At 59.4% G+C, this 21359-nt stretch overlaps 1 protein-coding gene across 1 annotated transcript; it reads right to left on the bottom strand.

Moving 5' to 3' along the window:
• Positions 1 to 1912: 1912 nt before the first annotated feature.
• Positions 1913 to 21332, bottom strand: ZBTB49 (zinc finger and BTB domain containing 49). Its single transcript, XM_075544543.1, has 8 exons — positions 21206 to 21332; positions 15275 to 15444; positions 12544 to 13574; positions 9414 to 9460; positions 6408 to 6481; positions 5480 to 5562; positions 5241 to 5402; positions 1913 to 2779 (listed from the first exon to the last, which is right to left on the bottom strand). Exons 2-8 carry the CDS (start codon positions 15424 to 15426, stop codon positions 2241 to 2243), a joined length of 2088 nt encoding a protein of 695 aa, XP_075400658.1. The 5' UTR covers positions 15427 to 15444; positions 21206 to 21332; the 3' UTR covers positions 1913 to 2240.
• Positions 21333 to 21359: the final 27 nt, after the last annotated feature.

Below are 21359 nucleotides of genomic sequence, written 5' to 3'. Positions count from 1 at the left end.
GTCAGCAGATCCCCCTACGATGCAGGTTAGTACATTTTCCGTATATTTGGTTTGTATTATTCTGTTTGGCTTTTGTTTGTTCGTATTAGAGTGTCTCTTGGAAGTCACCCTCTTGAAGCTGATGTTAGATGCTTTTCCTTTTTTTGGGGGGGTAGATGAACCCCAAGCGTGATGAACCAATAGGGACATCAGGAGAACAAGGGCTTGGGGGATAGTGAGGTAGAAGGCAGGCATGTCAAGGAGACCATGTGGAAAAGAATGTTTGGAAACCGATTGTGGCAATTGTACAATTGGACCCGACGTGACTGAACTGTGGAATGGCATGTGTGCTAACTCCCACGTGATGCTCATGGTAATAACAGCATCTGGGGGGGTGCTCAGTAAAGTGCAGGGTCAGTGAAAAGGGGGAAGGGTCTAGGTGAGGCAGGCTGGCAGAGGCTGCCACCGTGGGGCCCAGCCCACCGTGGGGCCCAGCCCACCGTGGGGCCCAGCCCACCGTGGGGCCCAGCCCACCGTGGGGCCCAGCCCACCGTGGGGCCCAGCCCACCGTGGGGCCCAGCCCACCGTGGGGCCCAGCCCACCGTGGGGCCCAGCCCACCGTGGGGCCCAGCCCACCGTGGGGCCCAGCCCACCGTGGGGCCCCAGCATGAGGGTGGAGAGGGTGGCACAGGGCAGGGTGGTGTCATCATGCTGGCTCCCTGAGGGTGAGAAGTGACTCCATAGCTCTCCACAACCACACGGGAGTGGTGCTGCTGGGAAATGGAATCCCATGGGAAGGGTGTTGTACCAGCCGGTCAGAGACCTCCCACTGAGCGAGACTCCCCCACAGTATGTCGGCAGCAAAGGGTCTCCCAGCAGCATGTGGACGTGGCCCTCGGGTCCGTCAGTCTGGGCTGAGACCCTGGTCTGGATTCTGCTCCAGGGGGGGAGGAGATCAAGACCTGCTTGGGGCATCTCCTCAGTCACTGTCCCGCCCAGCCGATGAAAGGACCCTGGTAGGGAGGCCGGCAGGGACTCCAGGGATGGACCAAGGCAGAGACGGACGCCTGGAGAGATGAGTGGGGTACCAGGAGGAGCTGGAAGGGGACAGTGAGGGCTTTCCCTGGGGACCCTCTGGCCAGAGTAGGCCAGCCTGGCAGCATTGCCCTGCAGTGGCGGGCACAAGGGCAAGCCTGAGCGTGAGCTGTGTGATCCCTGAGCAGGGTTGCTTTGCCCAGTGTGGTGGGCAGCGCTGTGGAGGGTGTGTGGGTGCTGCCCAGGGAAGCACCACCTGTGGTCTGCACTGAGCAGGTGAAGACACAACACACACACACCATACATACATCACACATACTGTCCACACAACACCCACACACACCTAAATACACACATCACACCCATGGTACACACAACACCCACACACCATACATACAGTACACATACACACCATACATACATCACACATACTGTCCACACAACACCCACATACCACACCTAAATACACACACCACACACACGGTACATACAACACCCACACACACACCATGCTTCAGTGGAAGTGGGCTGGCCTGGACCCTGGGGATCGCTGGCAGGGTTCAGGACATTTAACTCAGGGCACAGCAGGCTCCCCACAAGTTCCTTCTGCCCTCTCCATCTGACCCCACCCGACGGCTGAGCCCAGGGGCAGCAGCACCGCCCAGGGGCGGAGACTCCAGCCACACCTTGACAGGGTCTCAGAGCGCAGGTTTGGTCGGATTCAGTCTAGCCACAGGCGGGACGGCCTGGAGGTCTCCTGCTCTGGAGGTCCCATGGATCTGTCTATGTGCACACGTGGGGCACAGCGTTGGCACAGACTCGGGCCACTGGCTAGGGCCGGTCTTTATGGTCATAAACACGAAGGAGACTCAGTTTGGGATAAAAAGCAGGTTTCATTTATTCAAATTAAATTACTTTCTGAGTTTCATATACAAATAGAACCTTTGTGTAAATCTTTAAAAAGTACAAAATGCTACAAATCTGTTCTGCAAAGATAACATCGGTATGGTACATAACTGGCCTCCGCTTTTCAGACGGGGCAGGGCCAGCAGTGGCGGCCCACGGGTGCCCTCCACCACGCTGGCCACTTACAGGAGCTGCTCAGGCCTTTGAGGCCTGTGGTCTGAGGGCCCTGCCTCGGCCCCCTGCCCAGGGGCGACCCCAGGCCGTTCTTCCACACTGAGCTCACGCCACTCCTGCTGTGGGCTTCCGGCTGGAAGAGGCCCTCACTGGTCCAGCTCGCCCTCGTTCTGCAGCGTCTTCATGGCGAGGCCCCAGAGGGTCATGCTGGAGAAGAACTGCCCCTCGGAGGCCCGGGCGCCCAGGGAGTCTCCGCAGTGGCTGTCGGGCGCGGCCAGCGAGGAGCGGGTGATGGACGCGCCGTCGGCAGGCACGGGCTGGGCGGCCTCCATGTCCGCGTAGGCGTGCGCCGGCGGCATCTGAGACTTGGCCAGCTTGCCAGTGCCCACACTGGACTCCTGGGTATGGCCGGCACCCGTGGGCGGCACCGAGGCGCGGAGCTTACAGTGGGAACCCGCTGCCGGGCGACCAAACTCGGCGGCGGCGGGGGCTTCGGCGCAGGGTGGCGGTGGCTTGGCTGTGGGCGCGGGCTGGCTGTCGCAGGTGCGGCTGTGCATCCTGCGGTGCCGCCGCAGCACGGCCGCGCGCGTGAAGCACTTGCTGCAGATCTCGCAGGTGTAGGGCTTCTCCCCCGTGTGCGTGCGCAGGTGCCTGCGCAGGTCCCCGGAGCCCCCGAAACTCTTCCCTGCACGAAGCAAGAGGTCCAGGTTAGAAGCCGGCAAGCCTGCAGCCCGTCTGCCTGCAGGGCCACACCCGCCCCTGGGGAGGGGAGGCTCTGTGTGAACGCAAGTGAGGGCCGGTATGCAGAGCGGCAGCAAAGCGGCCGGCGGTGCCTGTCAGCGAGGCCTGGCGCCCACCCAGTCCCCGTGCTCTCTAGAGGGCTGTTTTGGGGAAGTGGGTTTTGGGGAGGTGGGTGTCCCTGAGTAGGTGAGAGCATCAACTGCGGGCATCACACTGGATTCTGAGCCCCCCGATTTGAAGTCCCCGCCAGCCTCCCCCCTCCAAGCAACAGGTGGGCTTCGTTTGAAGAATCCACATGTTAAAATCCAAGCCCCCTTTTCACATGACACAACACGCCTGATGGTGCCGGCAGCCACTACCGACTCTCGGGAAGGGCCATCACGTTAGCATGTCCTGCATGGAAGGGGAGGAGAGCGTGGCTCAAAAGGCCAAGTCACAAAGGCAGCCAGGCTCGCGCGCTGGTCAGAGGGTGACTGGGACCCTCGGGACTAGGGCCTTTGTCACCCTAAGCAACACAGAGCACACAGGGAGTCTTGGCCGTGCTTGCCCCAGCCCCAGGTGCTGTTTGTGTGCTGGCTCCCACTTAGAACGGGAAGCAACACTGCCCGTCCTGTGCCATCCTCACCACGGTTGTTTGAGCCCCACTGCGGCATCTCGCCGCAGGTCTTCTTCTGGCCCTCTGGTTACCACGTACGACGCCCCTATCCTGGGATCGGTGCCTCCTGGTGACAGGCCCATAGTAGGTGGCACCAGTGTGATGGTGTGAGGTTACGCCAACTAGACACTGCTGGCTCAGGATAGGGGTGGAGTTCCACCCATCAGTCGGGTCTGCAGCCTGAGACACCTCCTTGGCGTCATAAGCCTGTCTGTCTGAGAGCGTGACGGAGCAGAGTGGAAACCTCGACAGCCCTTGGCCTTCTGCTGGAGCTGACCTCACATCTGCCATGTCGGCTGCCAATCCCAGGAGCCCTCGGTGCACCACACAGTGGACTCCCTCAGCCTCTGCTGTCTCCGCCTTGGCTTCCTCCTACCTGCTTGCAGCTTCCACGAGCCAGGAGACGCCCGACTGGACCCCGACTGGACTTAGGCTGTTTCTAAGCTGTGTACGCCACCTCTGTGTACAATTCTCTTCCTACAGCACCGACGAGCGTCCCGGTTCTGCTTCTCCAGAGGACCCAGCCTCACGCGCCAGTCTCACCACCTCTGCTGCTAAGGAGCCTTCGGGATGCACTTCCTCCCAGAGGGGTAACATGGAATAACCTGTGCCCCTCTCTCCAGTTTTTAGGGGCCTTACCCACTGTACCATCTAAAGAGCCCTATGAAAGCTGAGCCACGACTCTGGCCACCCCAGCGTCTCTGCGGAAGAAAGGGCTGGCGCCCTGCGCCCTCAGACACAGTCTGCTCTCTGGCATGCGCTGGCCACGAGCCAGAGTCCCCTTCAAGGGCAATGGGGTGGGCTTTCAGTTTAATACGTATGAATTTTAGTTGTAGCGCCACTGTTTCTTACTGTCTTGATGAACTGATTTTACACGCAGTAGGAACTTTAGCAGGAGCCTGCTCGGCTGTCTGTTGACTTCCTAGGCCAGAGAAGTGCGTGGTGGAACGAGGGAAGGTCAGCCACATGGGGGAGCCGTGTGCTGGCAGAGAAGAAACATGGGCAGAGGCGGACAGACGTGGCCACGCTGGAGGTCTGTGACCTGTGTACCTCACCTCTGCTCCTCCCAAACCAAGGAGAGAACCGGGACACGTGGCCTGGAGACAGAGCAGGAGTGAACGTGGCCAGACTCGGGGTGGTGAAGGAGGGCAGGTGGAACAACAAGCAGCCCAGGAGGGCAGATCGAGCTGAAGCCGAGAGCCTCGGGAAATCTGGGGGACCCAGAGCAGCCCCGGGAGCACAGGAGGCTGTGCTGGGAGGAGCCCCAGGTGATTGCCCTGCTCCCTGTCCCCGACCAGGACAGGGAGCTCAAGAGCCAGGGAGCTGACTATATGGCAGGGACGCAGAGCTCCTGGAGAGCTGGGCACAAAAGGCCCCTTCTCACCCTCGCACCCAGAGGTTGGCGGCAAAGGGTGTTTTCTGGTGCGCACGCGCGTGCACACGGTTCTCAGCGGGCTGACTCAAGCGCCTGACCTGGTTCCAACACTGCAGGTGAACAGGCGACGTGACCCGTCAGCTCTGTCTGCTAACGACGTGCCCTGAAGCCTCACGTCGCATGGAACACGCAGGGAAACAGCCCAGAATGGGCCAGTGTGGGCCCCCAACGTTGCCCCCGGTGAAACCAGTCCGTTGCCCTCCACCAGGACTGAGGGTGGCCCCTCACGCCTCAGAGAGGCTGTGGTGTGTGCAAGGTGAGGGTACAGACAGACAGGAGACCCATCCGCCCGTCTGCGGCTGGCAGACAACGCACCGCAGGCCGCGCAGCTGTAGGGACGCTGGCCTGTGTGGCGGACGCGGTGCTTCACCAGCTTCCTCTGCATGTTGAACGACTTGCCACACTCATGGCACGTGAAGAGCTCGTCGGCCGTGTGCGTCTTCTTGTGTTCCTTCAGGTTGCTGAAGTTGCTGAAGCCTGCGGAGCAGAGCGGCATGGTCAGGCCGGGGCGTGCTGGGCGGCCCTACCCAGGAGGAAGCTAGGGCAGGCGCTACCTCGGCCACAGATGTCACACAGGTGCGGCTTCTCTCCGGAGTGGATGATGATGTGCCGCTGCACGTCCCCAGAGGCGGCGAACCTGAGGGGCGAGGGAGAACGTGGTCACGATGGGGGGGGGGGGGCGGGTGAGGAAGGGGGCTCACTGGAAGGAACCTTAGGAAGACCGATTCCTGGCAACCCGGCAGGGCAGGGCAGAACTGGCCCTGCTGGATCTGGAGTGCTGACCTCACAGTCAGCAGGCCTCCTCATGGGAGCTCTGGGCTCGGAGTCTGGAACCTGGCCGACTGGCCAGGGACTCTGTGCGGCCCCCTCTGAAGGGCTCTGGACAACCTGGCCCTCCCTGCAAGCACAGGCAGGTGGTGCTGCCCACCGACCTCTGGCCAAGGGTCCACCCTCCCCCAGCTCAGCTTTGGGACTCCGCCAGCAGCGGGGAAGCTGAGGGCAGCCTTCACTGCAAGCATGGGAGCCGTGACCCCTTGACCTGCTGCCCCGGAAGTGACGCACAGCGCAGGACTCCAGGGCTAACTGACATGGGGGGGGTTAGTATCCTGGAATTCCATGACATCAGAAGACGACGGCTGGACACCGCGGTTTGGCTGCCGCGCTCTCACCAGGGCCGCCCCAGGACACAGGCTGCTGTGAGGATGGTGGGCAGGGGCCACCAGGGGGTGACGCTCACACAGTGTGGGCAGGGGTGGGACACATGGGGTGGAGGGTTTCATTCCCCCACAGCCCACCCCGTCCCCAAAGCAAACCCCTCGGCCGTCAGCACACACTGCCCTGCCAGGCCTGGCACCAACCGTTTGCTCCGTGAAACCCAGTGTCCCCCCCAAATGTCCTTCCTCGGGATTGGCCCCACTGCGTCAGGCACTGGGCAGTGCCAGGCCGGATGTCCCCACAGACACGCCCCGGGGCACCACTGACCTCTTGCCACAGACCTCGCAGATGTACGGCTTCTCCCCGGAGTGCCGGCGGAGGTGCGTCTGCAAGTTCCCCGCCTGAAACAAGACGGAGATCGGGCTGTCACTAGAGTTCTGTCTGACTCACAACCCCCATGTCTGGGAAGCCAACTTCTAAGGCGAGCTCCCGTGCCAGGGACACCCTCTGCTCTGAGCCGCAGGCCCGTGGTGCTGGGCACAGCCCCTCTGCCAGTGGGTCCTGGAGCACTGGGGGGCGGGGAAGGGAGGGGTGGGGTATGGGGTGCTAAGCCTGCCCCTGCCCTGCAATGCCTTTTATGTCTTACAGGCGCTTTACCCTGAACCACAGATCAGCTCGCAAGAGGGATTTGGAAAATGCCCGTGTGCATGGCTAATGTTGCGTGTCTTTTGACACAGAGTGCTGCTGTCCAGCAGGGGCCCTGGCCTGACCCGTCTGCCCTTCCACGCAGGCCAGCTCCCTGTCAGCCTGGGGTGTCCCCGGAGGCTTGGCTGCGCCTGGCTGGACGGAGCACCTCTGATGAACACGGACGACCAACAAAGGGCAGGGAGCTTACAACTGATCCCTCGGCCATTCCCAAAGCTGCCGCAGCCTAACGACCGCCTCTGCTGGGCCAAGCACATCGTCTCCACCTGCCAGTTCCCTCTCGGGATGTCTGAGAGGCTCTGCTGCAAAACCAGACAGACGCCCCAGAAGCGGGCTCAGGTAGGCCAAGGGTGGAACTGGCACAGGGAGATGCCCGGAGGAGCCGGGACTGCACTCAGCAGTGCCCATCACAGTGCTGGCCCTGCCGCGCCATCGCAGAGGTGGGTCTGAGGCCCAGCCTGAGCAAGCGTTCATGAACGTTACAGCAAGGACCTGCGCAGTCACCGCACCCGGCAACCCTCCTGCGGGGCTGCCAAGGACCCAAGGAGGCTCAACAACCAAGGCGGGACTGCCCCCGCTGCCCTCTGGCTGTGCGCGGGAGAGGACTCGGGGCAGCACGGTCAGGTGTCACTTTGCAAAGCCGGGGTTCGGGGCCTCGAGGAGGCGGACTGACACAGTGGTTCCAACAACGGCCCGCGTGTGAGGACGGTGGTGAGGAGGGCGCAGGAACGGACTGGCTGTGAGTCTCGACGAGGACCCCTAGCAGCAGCAGCATCAAACAGGCTCGGAAAAGACCCCGAGTCACTGGGGATCACCAGACAGGGAGAGGGGTCGGCAAAGCTAGGGAAGATGCCGTTTGTCCTGGAACGACGCCCCATCCCCACGACACCTGCCCTGGCTGGTGAGCTCGCTTGGGCTGTGCACCCTGGGCCCCTGGAGGCTGGTCTTGCCAGCTCTACTTTCTAGTTGAAATATGGGGGTTCAGCAGAGAACATGTCAAGTCACCGTTGGGGGAAGAAGCCTGTGTGGGGTAGGTGAGGTCCAAACCCCTCCCAGGCACGATGGGAAGGTCCGAGGACCGGACACTTCCAGCTGAGTGATGGCTGGCCTCGCCCGCCCTTCAGCGTGTGCTCCAGGGCCCTCTGCAAAGGGCTCCTCTGAGCTCCGGCCGAGACACAGAAACCCCACCAGCAGCTCTCAGGAAGGCTGGCTGGGCAGCCCCTCAGCGGCTCCTGGTTCCCGCTTGGATAGGACGTACTGACTGAGAGCAGGCCAGGCTGCCTGCTCCCTCCTTTGAAACCTGAGCACCTTTTAAAGGTCTGCAAAGCCAGCACACTCAAGCAGACTGGCACGTGGACTGCAAACTCTGCCGTGGAGTCCGTGGCGACCTGCCAAGGTCCTCAGGACAGGGTAGGACTGCCCCGGTGGGTTTCTGGGGCACTGTCCATCCTCACACAGATGCACAAAGCCTCATCTTTCCCCTTCAGGGCGGCTGGTGGCTTCACACTGCTGACCATGCGGTGAGCAGCCCAACATGTGACCACGGGGGCTCCCGCGCATGCTTGGCATGGACATGCTCAGGGATGAGCTGTAAACATGCACAGGCCGCCTCTCAGGGGCCACCCAGACGCACAGCATGGCCGACCACTCGGTGCTTGCTGTGTGTGAAGCAGGGCGCCCCTTGCCAACGGCCACGGGGACGTTGGAGCATGCCCCTGTGCTGCGTGACGCACTTGCCAGCTACCACCAACAAATGGCCTCCTCTCACTCTGTCCCTGGGGGCACAGGTTACCCAGCTGCTGCCAACCAGCCAGAAGCAGCGGGAGTCCTCCAACCGGCCCCTCGGAAGAAAAGCCTGGTGTCAATGTCTACCAGGTCGGAGCCAAGCGAGCCTACAGCACACAGCTGGACACACCCTCGGCCAAGGCCCAGCTCCAGACCCTTCCCTGTCACATGGCGCTTGCTGCTGCTCCACACTTTGGGCTGGGCCCGTCCCTCCCTGGCTACTAGGCAAGTGAGCGAATCATCTCCTCCGCAGTGGCTCGTGGCCCCGGCCCAGCACAACACAGCCTGTTGACTGGAGGGTCAGCGGAGGTCAGCAAGGAGGGAAAAGGGTTTGGTCTTCTCCCTGACACCCCAAATCTACATGGCCGATGAAGTAAGACAGGTACGGTCCTGGCCCCAGCCCCAGCCCACCACAGTGGAGTCGATTCTGACTGGATACCGCAGAGGTGCCCGAGGGTCTGCCCGCTGTGCATCTCAGCACGGTGGGTTTGATCCTGCAGTTAGCAGCTCGGCCCTCTAACCACGGCACCCCTGGGCGCCCGTCTTGGATGGGCCCGGGATGATCTGGATGCCTGCGGGGTTTCACGGGACTCGATTCACCAAAGCAAGCCGTTCTTAAGGGCAGGCTCCACAGGGATTGAGAGTCCGCCCACACTCTCGCAGGCGCACGTCTGCATGCACACAGCCCCCTGCCACCCCAGTGAGCCAGAACTTTGTTCTCTGGAAAACGACTCGCTCCCGCCTGGGTCTGGGGTCTGTGGCCCCTGGAGCAGTCCTGCCAGGTACGTCACCCTGCAGGTGTCTTGGGCTGCAGTTGGGAACAGCCATCGCGCGGGCCCCCACCTGAGAGAAGTGCCTCCCACAGACGTGACATTCAAAGGGTTTCTCACCTAAAACAAACAGAACGAGACACAACTTGTAAAATCGTTAGCGACAGGCAGGGACACTGTTCTGGTGAGAGCTTCTCTCTCGGGGGTCTGACCTCTCCTGAGCAGCAGCCCCGTCCTGACCCTGGAGTCTGCTGCCTGCTCCTCCCGAGATGCTGGGCGGGGAGGAGGAAATCCAACCTCCATTTGCTTCTCTCTCAGAACTCCCACTGTTCCCTGAAACAGGAGCCTAGGGGAGCATTCCTAGGCCCACACGGGCTGGGGTTCTCCACCTGGACACAGCGCTCTGGCAGAAATGGGGGCCAGACCACACCAGCGTGCCCGCAGCACAGGTGGAGCAAGCCTGAGATCACTCATTAAGACCTGCCCTCCTCGCGGCCCCCACCTCCCCACCCCCCAGTTAGAGCGCTGGTCCAGGGAATGCTCACACAGCAAACTAGGTGTCCCTTTGACAACTTCCACTGACACGGTTGCTCAGCGGCACGTGGGCCAGCATGCCCTCACACGCGTCGCACTGCCTCTTCCAGTGCCCCAGCCCTGGCCCCGCCCGGGGCTCTGTCCCTGTGGGGGCACAGCCGCCCCGGCTCCCACAGGTGATTTCTACTGGGTGACATCCCATGTGGGTGCTATCTCCCTCAAAGGTGGCCCTCCTGGGACGGCTTCGTGGGGCCTGCAGCCTGAAGGAAGCTCGTCCGCCAGCTTCCTGGACTCTGTATCATGGGGGGGGGGGTGGTGTAATTTCTGAGCCCGAGCAGGTGTGCGGGAAGAGGGTGCAGACGGGGGAGAAACAGCGCTCAAGGGAGACCATACTCTCAGCGACTCAGTACCCCCACCCCCGTGAGGATGGAGCCCCAAAGTGCCTGCCTCTAGTGGGGTGCTCTCCCCACAGTGACATGCACACCAACCATGTGAGCACACATCTGGTGGGCCCTCAAAGGTGATGACGCATCACCCCACCTGGGGCTCTGGGGGCCCCACTCCACCTGTGCGAGCGGGCAGGCACCCCCACCCGCAGCCCCCACACATATACAGGGGCCGGAAGCTTCCCAGGGTGGCCCAGCCCTTTCCTGAGAAGCCATGCTCTCCCCAGTAGTGTGTGCAGTGCACACCCCTCTGCCATAGGACGGGCCAGTCAAAGGCTTCATGCCATCTCCTTTGTTTCCCAAGTCAAACCAGACGGGTCATTTAACAAACAAAAACAACCGGGAACCCCTGCCATCACCTCACCCAGGGGGCAAAGCGCCCCTCCTCCTCCTTGGAGCGGCTGGTGGGGTCCAGCGGCTGAGCAGCAGGCAGCCCAGCCCTAACCCTGCAGCCTCAGGGCGCCTTTTCGAGCCATCTCAAGCCTTGAGAGACCATCAGCTGAGATGAACATGGGCGTTAAAGTGCGTGCAGTCCAGCTTCCCACTCAGACCGTAGCCTCCTGATCCGGTGTGCTGGGACTCTGTCTGCTTCCTGGGCCGCCCACGTGAGCTGCTGACCCTGGGTGCCAACCTGCGCTGGCCATACCCTGCCACGGTCCTACCAACCTGGCACCCCCCCTCCCAAGAGCGACTGCGCCCACTGGCCTGTGATCTCCCTGCACCTCGCTGCACCTTTCTGTGCACCCACAGGCCTGCAGCTTTGTGCAGCTGGAGAGGGCTCTGGCTGGCATGGCCCAGCGACTTGAGCTGGACGGGGTGGGATGCCTTCTCCAGGGAAAGCTCTTTCTTTCTTACACACACGGCTGGTTTTGCTCCCTGACACCGTGACCTACACTGAGGTTCCTCCAGGCACAATCCGTGGGTGGTCCCCGCCCTCACAGGGCACCGTAAAAACAATGGCTGCAATCCCCACTCACGGGCTAACACACATCAAGGGCTTTCTCAAAATCCCCTGAGCAACCTGGGACCCCAAACAGAGAACAGGGCAGCCCGTGGGCCAAAAATTGGTAGCACAAGGCCTTTAAAGGCAGGCACTGTGGCTGTGACCTCAGGAAACTGCTGCTCACTGTAACGTCTCATTAAGCTCATTGCCATCAGCATCGGCATCGGGCAGGAGGGAACACCACACGTGTGAACACGAGCTGCTAACACCTGAGTTCAGCCCACTGCAACCCCCCAGGGAGGGAGGGCTGCCGAAGCCGCCGGCTTCCCTGGAGCAGACTGTGCACCTCTCTCCCGGGGAGGGAGCGGAGGGTGGGCTTGAACTGCCGTCCTCTTAGTCCACAGACAAGTGCTTAAGCACCGCGCCATCAGGGATCATCAACAACAATAGGAATAAGAAAGAGCCTTCTGGGGGAAAGGAGGAATGGGATTAAGGTACCAAGTCTTTGAAAACGGAATGCTCAAAATGTACAAATTTGCATTTGAAAAGAACAAATAAACATCTTCCTCCTTCCAAAATCGTTATTTGAAAAAAATATGATAAACTAAATTAGTGCTCAATGTTAGGACTCTGCTCAGAACCAATCAACATGTGGCTTCACAAAGAAATCCCCCACTGGGGTCATGGTTCATCTCTCCCAGGCCAAAGGACGGTGGTTCGAGCCCCCCACTCCGGCACCCACTCGGGGGCCAGCCCTAGCTATTTTAATTACTCATGTTCTCAAATGCAAACTCTGAACATTTGGAGCACTAAGTTTTCAAAGTTTTACTACCTTAATCCCATGCCTCCTCTTTCCAAAGAGCTTCTTCCAAACCGGCACAGACCTGGAAAAGCGGGCGGGCGGTCCCTGTGAGTTCCAATCCCCCGGTGGCTGCTGACCACCAGAACTCTCGCTAGGGACGTAAGCAGAAGCTAACGTGAAGGACACAGCAGAAGCTGCACATGGCTCCCTGCTCTCCAAGCCCTTCCCGGAAGGAAGGGGACCTCACAGGAGGAAGGGGAGGAAGCCCGTGGTCGTCCCCCTGGCGGCTGGCTCTACAGGCCGGTCCGAGGCCTTGACGCTGCGCCTTCTCAGGAGACAGTCAACAGAGCGCAGCTCAGTGTCCAGGCTGGTTCACACACCACGGGCACACAAGAGGCTCTCAGAAACGCAGCTGGCCGCGGCGCCCAGCCCTGGGCGGCCTGCTACCCGTCTGCGCGGGGGAACGGAATGGCTGTACCTGTGTGAGACCGCTTGTGAAGCTCCAGGTTGCTTGGGTGTTTAAACGGTTTCCTGCACAACTCGCAGGCATACTGTCTCTGCGGCTGCAGGGCCTGGGACGGGTCTTCCACATCAGCAGGGCCGTCGGGTCTCCCCGCTTCGTGCCCGCAGCCTGAATTCTCCGAGCTGGCCAGCTCCTCGCGCTCGTTCTCGAGGGGACTGGGGCTGCCCGCGTGGGGCTGTGTGCCTCCGTGCGCAGACGCTGTCCTCTGGGCCACGCGCCGCTCTGGCCCGGGCATGGAGGCGGGCTTGGAGGCGGGCAGCTCCGCGGGCTGCTGGGACTTGAGGAAGCTGAGTGCTTCCAGGTGCGCGGCCTTCTTGAGCCTCATGGGTTTGGGGGGCTCTGGGCCCAGGGCCGCAGGGCTCGGAGGCCGGGACACGAAGTGGGAGGGCGGGTGCTTGGGAATGTCCAGGCTGCACTCGGCCTGGCCGGGGGCTGGGGCCGCAGGGAGTGGGAGTGGGAGTGGAGGCTCCCCTGGGTGCTCGGGGTCGGGGCCCGAGGACTGCCTGCAGTGCTGCTTACTGTACAAGGTTCTGAGTTTGTAGCAGTAGCTCGGCTGCTTACGCGGCAGCTCAGCACTGCTGCTGCCGTCAAGGGAACCGGGGGCCTGTTTTGGGGCACCCCCCTCGGCGTTACGGGGCGTGTCGGGTGGGCCCTCCTGCAGCGGGTGAGGGGGGAAGCTCTCGCTGAGAACACACGGAGCTCCTGGAGTCAGCGTGCTCGGCGGGGAGGCCGCGCCTCTGCAGGGCAGGCTGGGGGCCGGCTCCTTGGCCACCGGCACGGCCGACTTTAAAAACGCCTGGCACAGACTCAGAGCGTTCTGCACCTGCAGGCACCGGGCGATGTCCACCATGACGTGCACGTTATCCCGGCTGAGGTCCAGCCGAGAGGTGTACATGAAGTCCAGGATCTGCCCGATGCCGTTGACATTCTTGAGATCCAGGTGGAAGACGTCACTCCTCTGGCCCGAGGCATTCTGAAAGAGGCTCCTGGCAACAGGAGGGGCGCTCGGTCACCCACTGGCCCCACTGGCCCAGTGACTGACCCACATGTTCATGGTGTGAAAATGTGCCCCCCACACACACACGTGCGCGCTCATTTTCAAAATTATGTTTCTCCTACGGACAGATGAACCAAGATTTTTTTTTATGACACCAAGATTTTAAGCGTCTTGTTAGTGTTCCTCTTTTCAAAGCAATCGAGAGCCAGCCAAGACAGCCTTTCGAACGCACAAGAGAAGTGATGCTGGACTCTTCCAACTGCGAACACATTCATCACATCCACATACGAAGAAAACCAGCCACACACAGTAACAACTCCTAATGTGACTCACATTTCTCTCAAAGCGTAGTTACCGGCAGATGTTCTTAACGAGATGCCAACAGTGGAGACAAGGCAAGGACACATGCTTTTCAATGGTCTGGTTCGGCTGGCTAGCAGATACATGTAACTAGTTCCCCACTGATGCGCCTGCACCGTGACCAGCAGCAGCAGCCTGACAGAGCAGCCCTGGCTGCAGACTGCTTCAGCAGGAAGGGTGCTGCCAGCTTTCCTAGAAGGCCGATGGTCTACGCAGCAGAGATGGGACCTGGGACCTAGTGCAGAGCTGGCGAGGGGAGGCCAGCAGGTTCCCAGCCAGGGGATCAGTATTGCGGGCACAGGGACAGGCCAAGTACAGTCAATTGTCTCACACTGGCTGAGGAAGGCGTTTGAGAAAGTGTACTGACCTGGATGGGGGTGGGGGTGGGCAGGAGCAGCCCTGGTGCCACAGTGGTTATGTGTTGGGCTGCTAACGGAAAGGTCGGCAGTTCAAAACCACCAGCTGCTGCTCAAGAGGATGATGGGCTTTCTGCTCCCCTAGAGTTAGTCTTGGCAGTTCTCCTCTGTGGTATAGGGTCACGAGGAGTGGCCATCGACTTGATGGTATGAACAAGGCACCCAGGATGCTGGCAGTTGTGGTCACCAGGTGTCATGGACAGCGCCTGCCTCCCATGGGGTCAGTCACCCCCAAGCAGCTTTCAGTGCAGAGGACACTGAACCCTGCCAATGAGCTGTGACCCAGACACCTAGCCAGCCTGAGAAGATGCAGGAGCCGAGCCCTGGGGCCCCTAGGCTTGAGGAGACCTTGCATGGGGGCAGGAATGCTGCCCTATTCGTAGACCTCATTTACACACACGCACGCACACACCATGGCGGGAGGGACCGCACACTCACTGGCATCAGGTCTGTGCTGACGGCCTCACAGCCCCTGTGGGTTCTGAGACTGTCACTGTTCACAGGACTAAGAAGTTCATCTTGCTCTTGGGGAGCTGCTCGTGGTTTTGAACTGCCAACCATGTGGATCGCAGCCCAACACATGACTACACCACACCAGGGCTCCACAGTACTGCGTATATATTATGTGATTTAGTAATGTGTTGCTACGAAAAATAAAGGTAGCGAAATCCAAGGAGGAAGCAAAATGGAGTCCAGATACTTCCATTCGAGAAGAACATCCCTGGCTACTCTGAGCAGGATCCCGAACCCAAACCCCTGCAAGGGAGTCAGCTTGACTCTCGTGGCCCCTGCAACAGAGGACAACTGCACTGCAGGGTTATGGGGAGCTGCCGGCTGGTGGATTTGAACCGCGGACCTTCCGGCGAGTGGGGCATGCCTAGCCACTGAGTCAGGCCCAGCCACCACAAGGTACCTGAAGTAGTGGCTGAAGGCTGCGAGCACGTTCTTGTGTGCTTTGAAGCAGACCCCTCGGACCACCAGCATGCAGTCGCAGAGCAGGCCCTGGACCCGCTGCTCCTGCAGCTGCTGGAGGAGGTGGCAGCCGTGAGCGGCCACGGGGTCCATGCTGGAACCTCAGGACACCTGCAGCAAAGAAGCAAACAACAGCAACGGATGAGGACATGACGGGACACCCGGCAAACCCGCGGTCCACCCCCAGGGGCCTGTGGCTCCTTGTACTGTGGCGGCAAGCACACCCCACTTCTGCTTCTCCAGGCTGGGCCCTGGCGGTGCCATAGGTAAGTAAGTGTCGGACTGCTGGCAGGAAGGTTAGTGGGTTCCGGACGCGTCTCGGGAGAAAGATGTGGCAGCTGGCTCCTGTACGGACTCCAGCCTGGGAAGCCCAGTGTGGCAGTTCCACCCTGCCCACAGGGTCGTGCTGAGTCGGGAGCGCCGCGAAGGCACAGAACAGACAGACAGGTAACAGTGCGGGTATCACGGGGCAGCAGTCCTGACAAGGTGCCAGCCAAGCAGAGGCCCGCATATCACCAGGGCAGCAGTCTCAAGGTGCCAGGGGAAGAGAGAGAGCAGGTCTGCTGTTTGTGAGGCAGGAGGCCGCTGGGCACTGGGAGGGCTACCTCCCACAGGGGGAAAAAGGCCTAAAGCCACGCAGATGTTGGAAAAAGAGAGCAGATGCTCTGAATCGACACGGGGCATTTGCTTGCTCTAAACAAGTGATGAAGAAATAGAAGCCTTCAGTGTCCAGATGACAAATGATGAACTTGTCTACAATTTGCTATAAACACCACCGTGCTTCCGCCTTAAGTTGTACAGTTCTCTAATTGTGTCCATCCTGGCCCCACCCAGTCAGAGGAAAGCAAACAAACTCTGGAAAAAGGACTTGTATTTGCTATTTCTTACACATGCTGCTGGTAGCAGCCGTGAGTAACGGCATCATCGTGGACCGTGACCAGCGTTTGTAAGATGCCCCGTGTGCTCGAGCACTGTGGTGTAGCGGTCACGTGGTGGCCTGCGTGCGGTCTGCGAGGTCCGCAGTCAGAAACCACCAGCTGCTCCACGGGAGAAAGACGGGCTTTCTCCTCCTGTGACTCCTCCAGTCACAGCCTGGGAAACTCAGACAACGAATCGGCATTGGCTGGACGGCAGCGAGTGAGTGATGGGGAAGAGACCATTCTAAGCCTCCAAGTATCAGCTATCCTATCTTCTGATGAAGGCAAAGGGGCACCTGGCAGGTCAGAGATGGACAGAGTCTCTGACCGGCCTTCTTAAACACGAACAGGCCCTGCCTTCTTCAGAGCACCGTGACGGAGGGGACAGCTTGGTGTCTGGGTTTTCAGAGCTGCCAGCGTCCACTGCCCATCTCTCAGGACACTCTGTCCGCAAGGCCTGAGGCACCGGTGAGAAGGCGTGCAGAGGAAGCAGGGCTCAGCCGGGGCCAGCTGTGGAACATAGCCCAAGAGAAGCAGGAGCAGGATTAATCTAGTTCTTGAAAAGAACTCGGGGGCAGGATGCAGGAATATGACAGTTGCTCAACCCTGAGAAGGTCTTGGGAAAAATGAGGAGGGAGGGTTAAAGAATCAGCTGACCACAAACAGGCCCTTGCAGAGGAAGGTGTGCTAGGCAGGGTTCTCCAGAGAGATGAAGCCAGGCTGCTGATAATTTTATTTATATATATATGTATATATATATAATATACATATATTTATAAAGATAGATATACAACACAAGAAACGGACAGTTAAATTATAAACAGATAGCTATATAATACAAGAAATGAACGGTTAAGTTATGAACAGATTGATATATAATACAATGAACAGTTAAATTATAAAGCAGTACAAATGGCTCAGTGCGACTCACTCCCGTGAGAGAGTTGTGAGACACTGGCAGTCCTTCAAGTCTTGAGGCCGTCTGTAGTCCTCTGTAGAGAGAGAGCTAGGCTGTCCCAGCACAAACAGCAAGGCAGGTCACCAACTGTCAGCCAGGTCACCAACTGTCAGTCCTCAGCTCCAGAGATGTAAATTCCAATCGAGTGGTCTTAAAGGGACCTCAACTTACAGCGACACAGTCCACAGGCGTCCCACAGGTAGTGTGCCCTTTAAGTTGAGGCACAGAACAAGCAAGGCAGCCGCACACTGGTCTGATGATTAAAGAGCGAGAGACAAGAAAGGCGAGGCTCGCCGAGCCACGTACCTCTCCGCCCTTCAATTAATCCCACTTGTGTGGATGGGCCAGGCTGGCACAATGAACTCTCTCAGAAGGGTTAAAGACTAAGCGGACCACAAACAGTCCCTTGCAGAAAGGTATGAAACAATGTTGCTCCGGTGGCCAGGAGAGCTGGTCCCTGCACAGGCATGCAGTGCACTTCCACTGCATCGACCTTGAGTTGCGTCGTTCCTGTCTCGCCAACGAACACCACAGCCTTCCAGCCAGTCCCCCCGAGGCCCCAGTGATGTCAGTGAAGCCACCTCAAGCCTCAGGACCGGCCTTGCCTCTGGATGAAGAGAGCACCCTGCGATCCCCGTCAGCTCCACATTTCATGCGGCCGAAGAACTGCCCGCTGAGCCCTGCCCGCATGCCTGAGCCACGAGCCCATGAGAGAAGACGCAATCTATCACACCAGACCACATTCAGAGAGGCCAGGACACTTTTCTGAAGTCGCACAACTAACACGGGCAGAGAGGGATTCAAAGGCAGGTAACACAACTGGAAGGGGGGGATCCACCCTCGTTACCACAACTGCACATCTGCATGTGGGCAAGGGTGGGGCAGGCGAGGTGCCTTGGAGCGGCGGAAGGAGCAAGGGCCCCTGCCCCTGGCACTAATCCCCCTCGGGGCAGGGAGCACTGGACTGTGATGAGGATGTTACATGAGCCTGGGTCTGAAATAAGAGAAGGATGTGACAGGATGTAACCGAGCGTGCACAAATGTCAGCCTTATTGCTTTCGTACACGGTAGCTTTTAGAAAAACCACACGCGGCTACAAGCAGCTTCTTGGAAAAACTGCAAACTAAAGATAGTGCAAAGTTTGCCTTTTTGAAAGAAGACAACTGTGCGTGTTATGCTATTAAAAGCTTGTCCCAGGGCAAAGCTCGGGACCCACACTCGGCACTCAGCAGTCTAGTGTGGCCCCTCAGCACTGAGTCGGGGTTTGACCCCAATAAACCTCTTTAAAGCTGTACTCCGTCTCTGCTCACTCATCAACCTGCTCACAACAGTCCCAGTGGCAGTGAGCACATGGCCTTGCAAATAGGAGGTGCTCCGCAGGTACCTTTTCGACAGATGAAGACTTTGGGTCCACTGTCTCATCTGTAAAAAGTAGAGGGGTTTCCACGGGCCCTGATGATCTTTAGGGTCTCTTCCTGTTCTAAACACTACACATCTCTACCAGGAATGGGATGGTGGGGAGAGGGGCGGGAAGGCATTAAACAGAACGGAACTATGGGAAGATTGGAAACCAGTCAAGGGCAGAAGCAGCTGGGGCAGGTGGGACACGGAGCTTCTGGAGGTACCAGGAGCCAAGTCCACAAACCCACTGCTGCCAAGGAGATTCCCACTCATCGGGACAGAGCAGAGCGCCCCACAGGAGTGCCGGGGCTATGGGTCCGCGTGGAAGCACACCGCCGCGTCGGTCTCCGGGTGAGTGCCTGGTGGCTTTGAACCACCAACCTCTTGGCCAGGTGCCGAGGATGTTAGTCACTGGGCCCACCCCACCCCTGGGGTTCTAAACAAGTCAGGAGGATTCAATCCAGTGTGTTTGTAACTTCAGGGGAAGGCACAGGGAGCACAGGCCACACCTCAAACGTATCACACACCTCGACACAGGATTTTGGACGTTTGCCCCGGGGAGCCTGCTCCACGGGGCCTCAGTTCGTGACCCTCCACATCGCCACACTTGCCTTCCACACCACATCCACACTCACTACCAGTGAGTCCGTTCTGACTCACAGTGACCCGATAGCGCAGGGCAGAGCTGCCCCCGTTTGTTTCCTAGACTGTGATTCTTTACAGGGGTGGAAAACAACATCTTTCATCCAAGGAGCAGCTGGTGGCTTTGAACTGCTGGCCTTGTGGTTAACAGCCCAACACGAGGGCACCCTGTGTACACGGAAGAAGACACTGCTCAGTCCTGCACCACTCTCACACTTGTTGCCCTGCCTGGGTCCACTGTTGCAGCCACTAGGTCGCTCTATCTCATCGAGGGCCTTCCACTTTTCACTGCCCTCCACTTTCGCACGCATCACAAACTATGGCTAGCCTTAACAAGACGGGAATCCCGGGACACTTCACTGTGCTCGTGTGGATCTTGTCCACGCATCAAGAGGCAGTTGTGAGGACAGAACAAGGGGACAGCGCACAGTTTAAAATCAGGACAGGTGTGTGTCAGAGTTGCATCCTCTCACTATACTTGTTTGATCTACATGCTGAGCACTTCATCAGAGAATCAGGCTTATCTGAAGAAGAGTGTGGCATCGGGATGGGAGGAAGGCTTACTAACAGCATGCAGCTCACACAACCGGGCCGGCCGAAAGTGAAGACTTGAGGCACTTGCTGATTAAAGATCAACAATGGCAGCCGTCAGTGTGGATTACAACTCAATGTAAGGATGACCAAAATCCTCACAAAGGGGCCAACATGTGGAACAGAAAAAAAGACGGGCCATTTTCAGGGATTTTTATCTTGCTTGGATCCACAATCAGTACTCAGGGGATCAAAGCAAGCATTGCATTGGGTAAATCTGCTGCAGAAAACCTCTTTGGGGAGTTGAAAAGCAAGGATGCTACTTTGAAGGCCCCACCTCCCGTAGGCTAAGAACACCATTATTTTGTATTTTAGGGGCACGTAAAGGTGCTCACACGCAAATAATGGATGAAAAGACCAAAGTGGATGCCGGGTGAGACTCTGACGGTCACAGAGTACCTAAAACTGAGTGGAATAAATAGCGAAGCAAGAGAAGGGGACAGAAAACCCCACAGGACAGCTCGAGCAGATGAAAAAGTAAAGTATTATAAAGAAATACGTGTGCAGACATGGGGATCAAAAAACCAAAAACAGAGCTCGCTCAGCATGGCTCAAACGACGAGAACTGGAGGAAAGACGCAAGCCCTGCATTGTGGAAGCAGCACGGTGGGTTACGCGTTGCTAACCACTAGGTCAGCAGTTTGAAACCACCAGGCTCTCTCCTTACGGTGAGGCTTTCTAGTCCCGGAAACAGCTGTGGTCTTGCAACCCCCCAGGGGCAGGTCTGCCTTGTCCTATAGGGAGTAGGAATTGCCCCAGTGGCGGTTGAGTGTGGTTTTTATGGGCGAAACGGGAGAAAGATGGGACTTTCTACTCCTGTAGCGTCTCGGGAAGGCACGGGGGCAGCTCTACCCTGTCCTGCAGGGTCCCGCCGCAGGGTCGCTACGAGTCGGAATGAGTGGGCGGCAGTGAGTGAAGGGAGATGGGTGAGACACAGACCGGGGCGCGGGTATCAGACGACTCACAGCGGCCCTAGGGGACCCCGCGGGGCTCCGGAGGGTTTGCAGATCGTTAACGGGCCTTCCCCGGTCCCCCAACTAGGGCCTGGTGGGCTAGACTCCCCAACCTGCTGGTTAACGGCAGCGAGCGCTCACCCCCCGGCGCCATCAGGCCGCCTTTGGAAGGGGCCCCTCACGTTCCGGGGGTCCTGCTGCGCGCCTCACGACCTCCCCCCACACATGGCCACGGCGGGGAGGGGCGCCGAGGCCGGGCGGGCGAGGCCGGCAAGCTTCAAGCTCCGCGAGGCTCCGGCTGCAGGGGCCCCGGCGTCCGTCCCGGGTCCCCTTCGGCTCACGGTGGCGGCCGACAGCCGGCCACTCACCCCGCAGCGCCCTAGGGTGCGGGGTTCCCGCGGCCACCTTACCCTTCGAGGTCGCGTCCTCCCCGCCGCCGCCGCCGCCGCCTCTACAGCGGCCGCCGGCTCCCTCCGCGCCGCCCGCCCGGCACTGTTGGTGGCGGAACCATCCCGACAGCGTCCCCGGATCCGCCGGGCCCGCCCCTCGGCTTCCGCTGCGTCA

This window comes from Tenrec ecaudatus, chromosome 3 (assembly GCF_050624435.1).
Source record: "Tenrec ecaudatus isolate mTenEca1 chromosome 3, mTenEca1.hap1, whole genome shotgun sequence".
Lineage (NCBI taxonomy): Eukaryota > Metazoa > Chordata > Mammalia > Afrosoricida > Tenrecidae > Tenrec > Tenrec ecaudatus.
The sequence above is the reverse complement of the archived record's forward strand: the minus strand, read 5'-3'. Positions and strand labels throughout refer to the sequence as shown.

What these genes read in the sequence shown, in the direction of transcription:
- ZBTB49 (XM_075544543.1), bottom strand. Translation starts at nt 15,426, where the DNA reads ATGGACCCCGTGGCCGCTCACGGCTGCCACCTCCTCCAGCAGCTGCAG. An exon ending in TCACAAGCGGTCTCACACAG is followed by an intron (nt 9,461 to 12,543) that starts GTACAGCCATTC and finishes TGTTTGTTTTAG; the next exon opens with GTGAGAAACCCTTTGAATGT. An exon ending in GTGGGAGGCACTTCTCTCAG is followed by an intron (nt 6,482 to 9,413) that starts GTGGGGGCCCGC and finishes GTCTTGTTTCAG; the next exon opens with GCGGGGAACTTGCAGACGCA.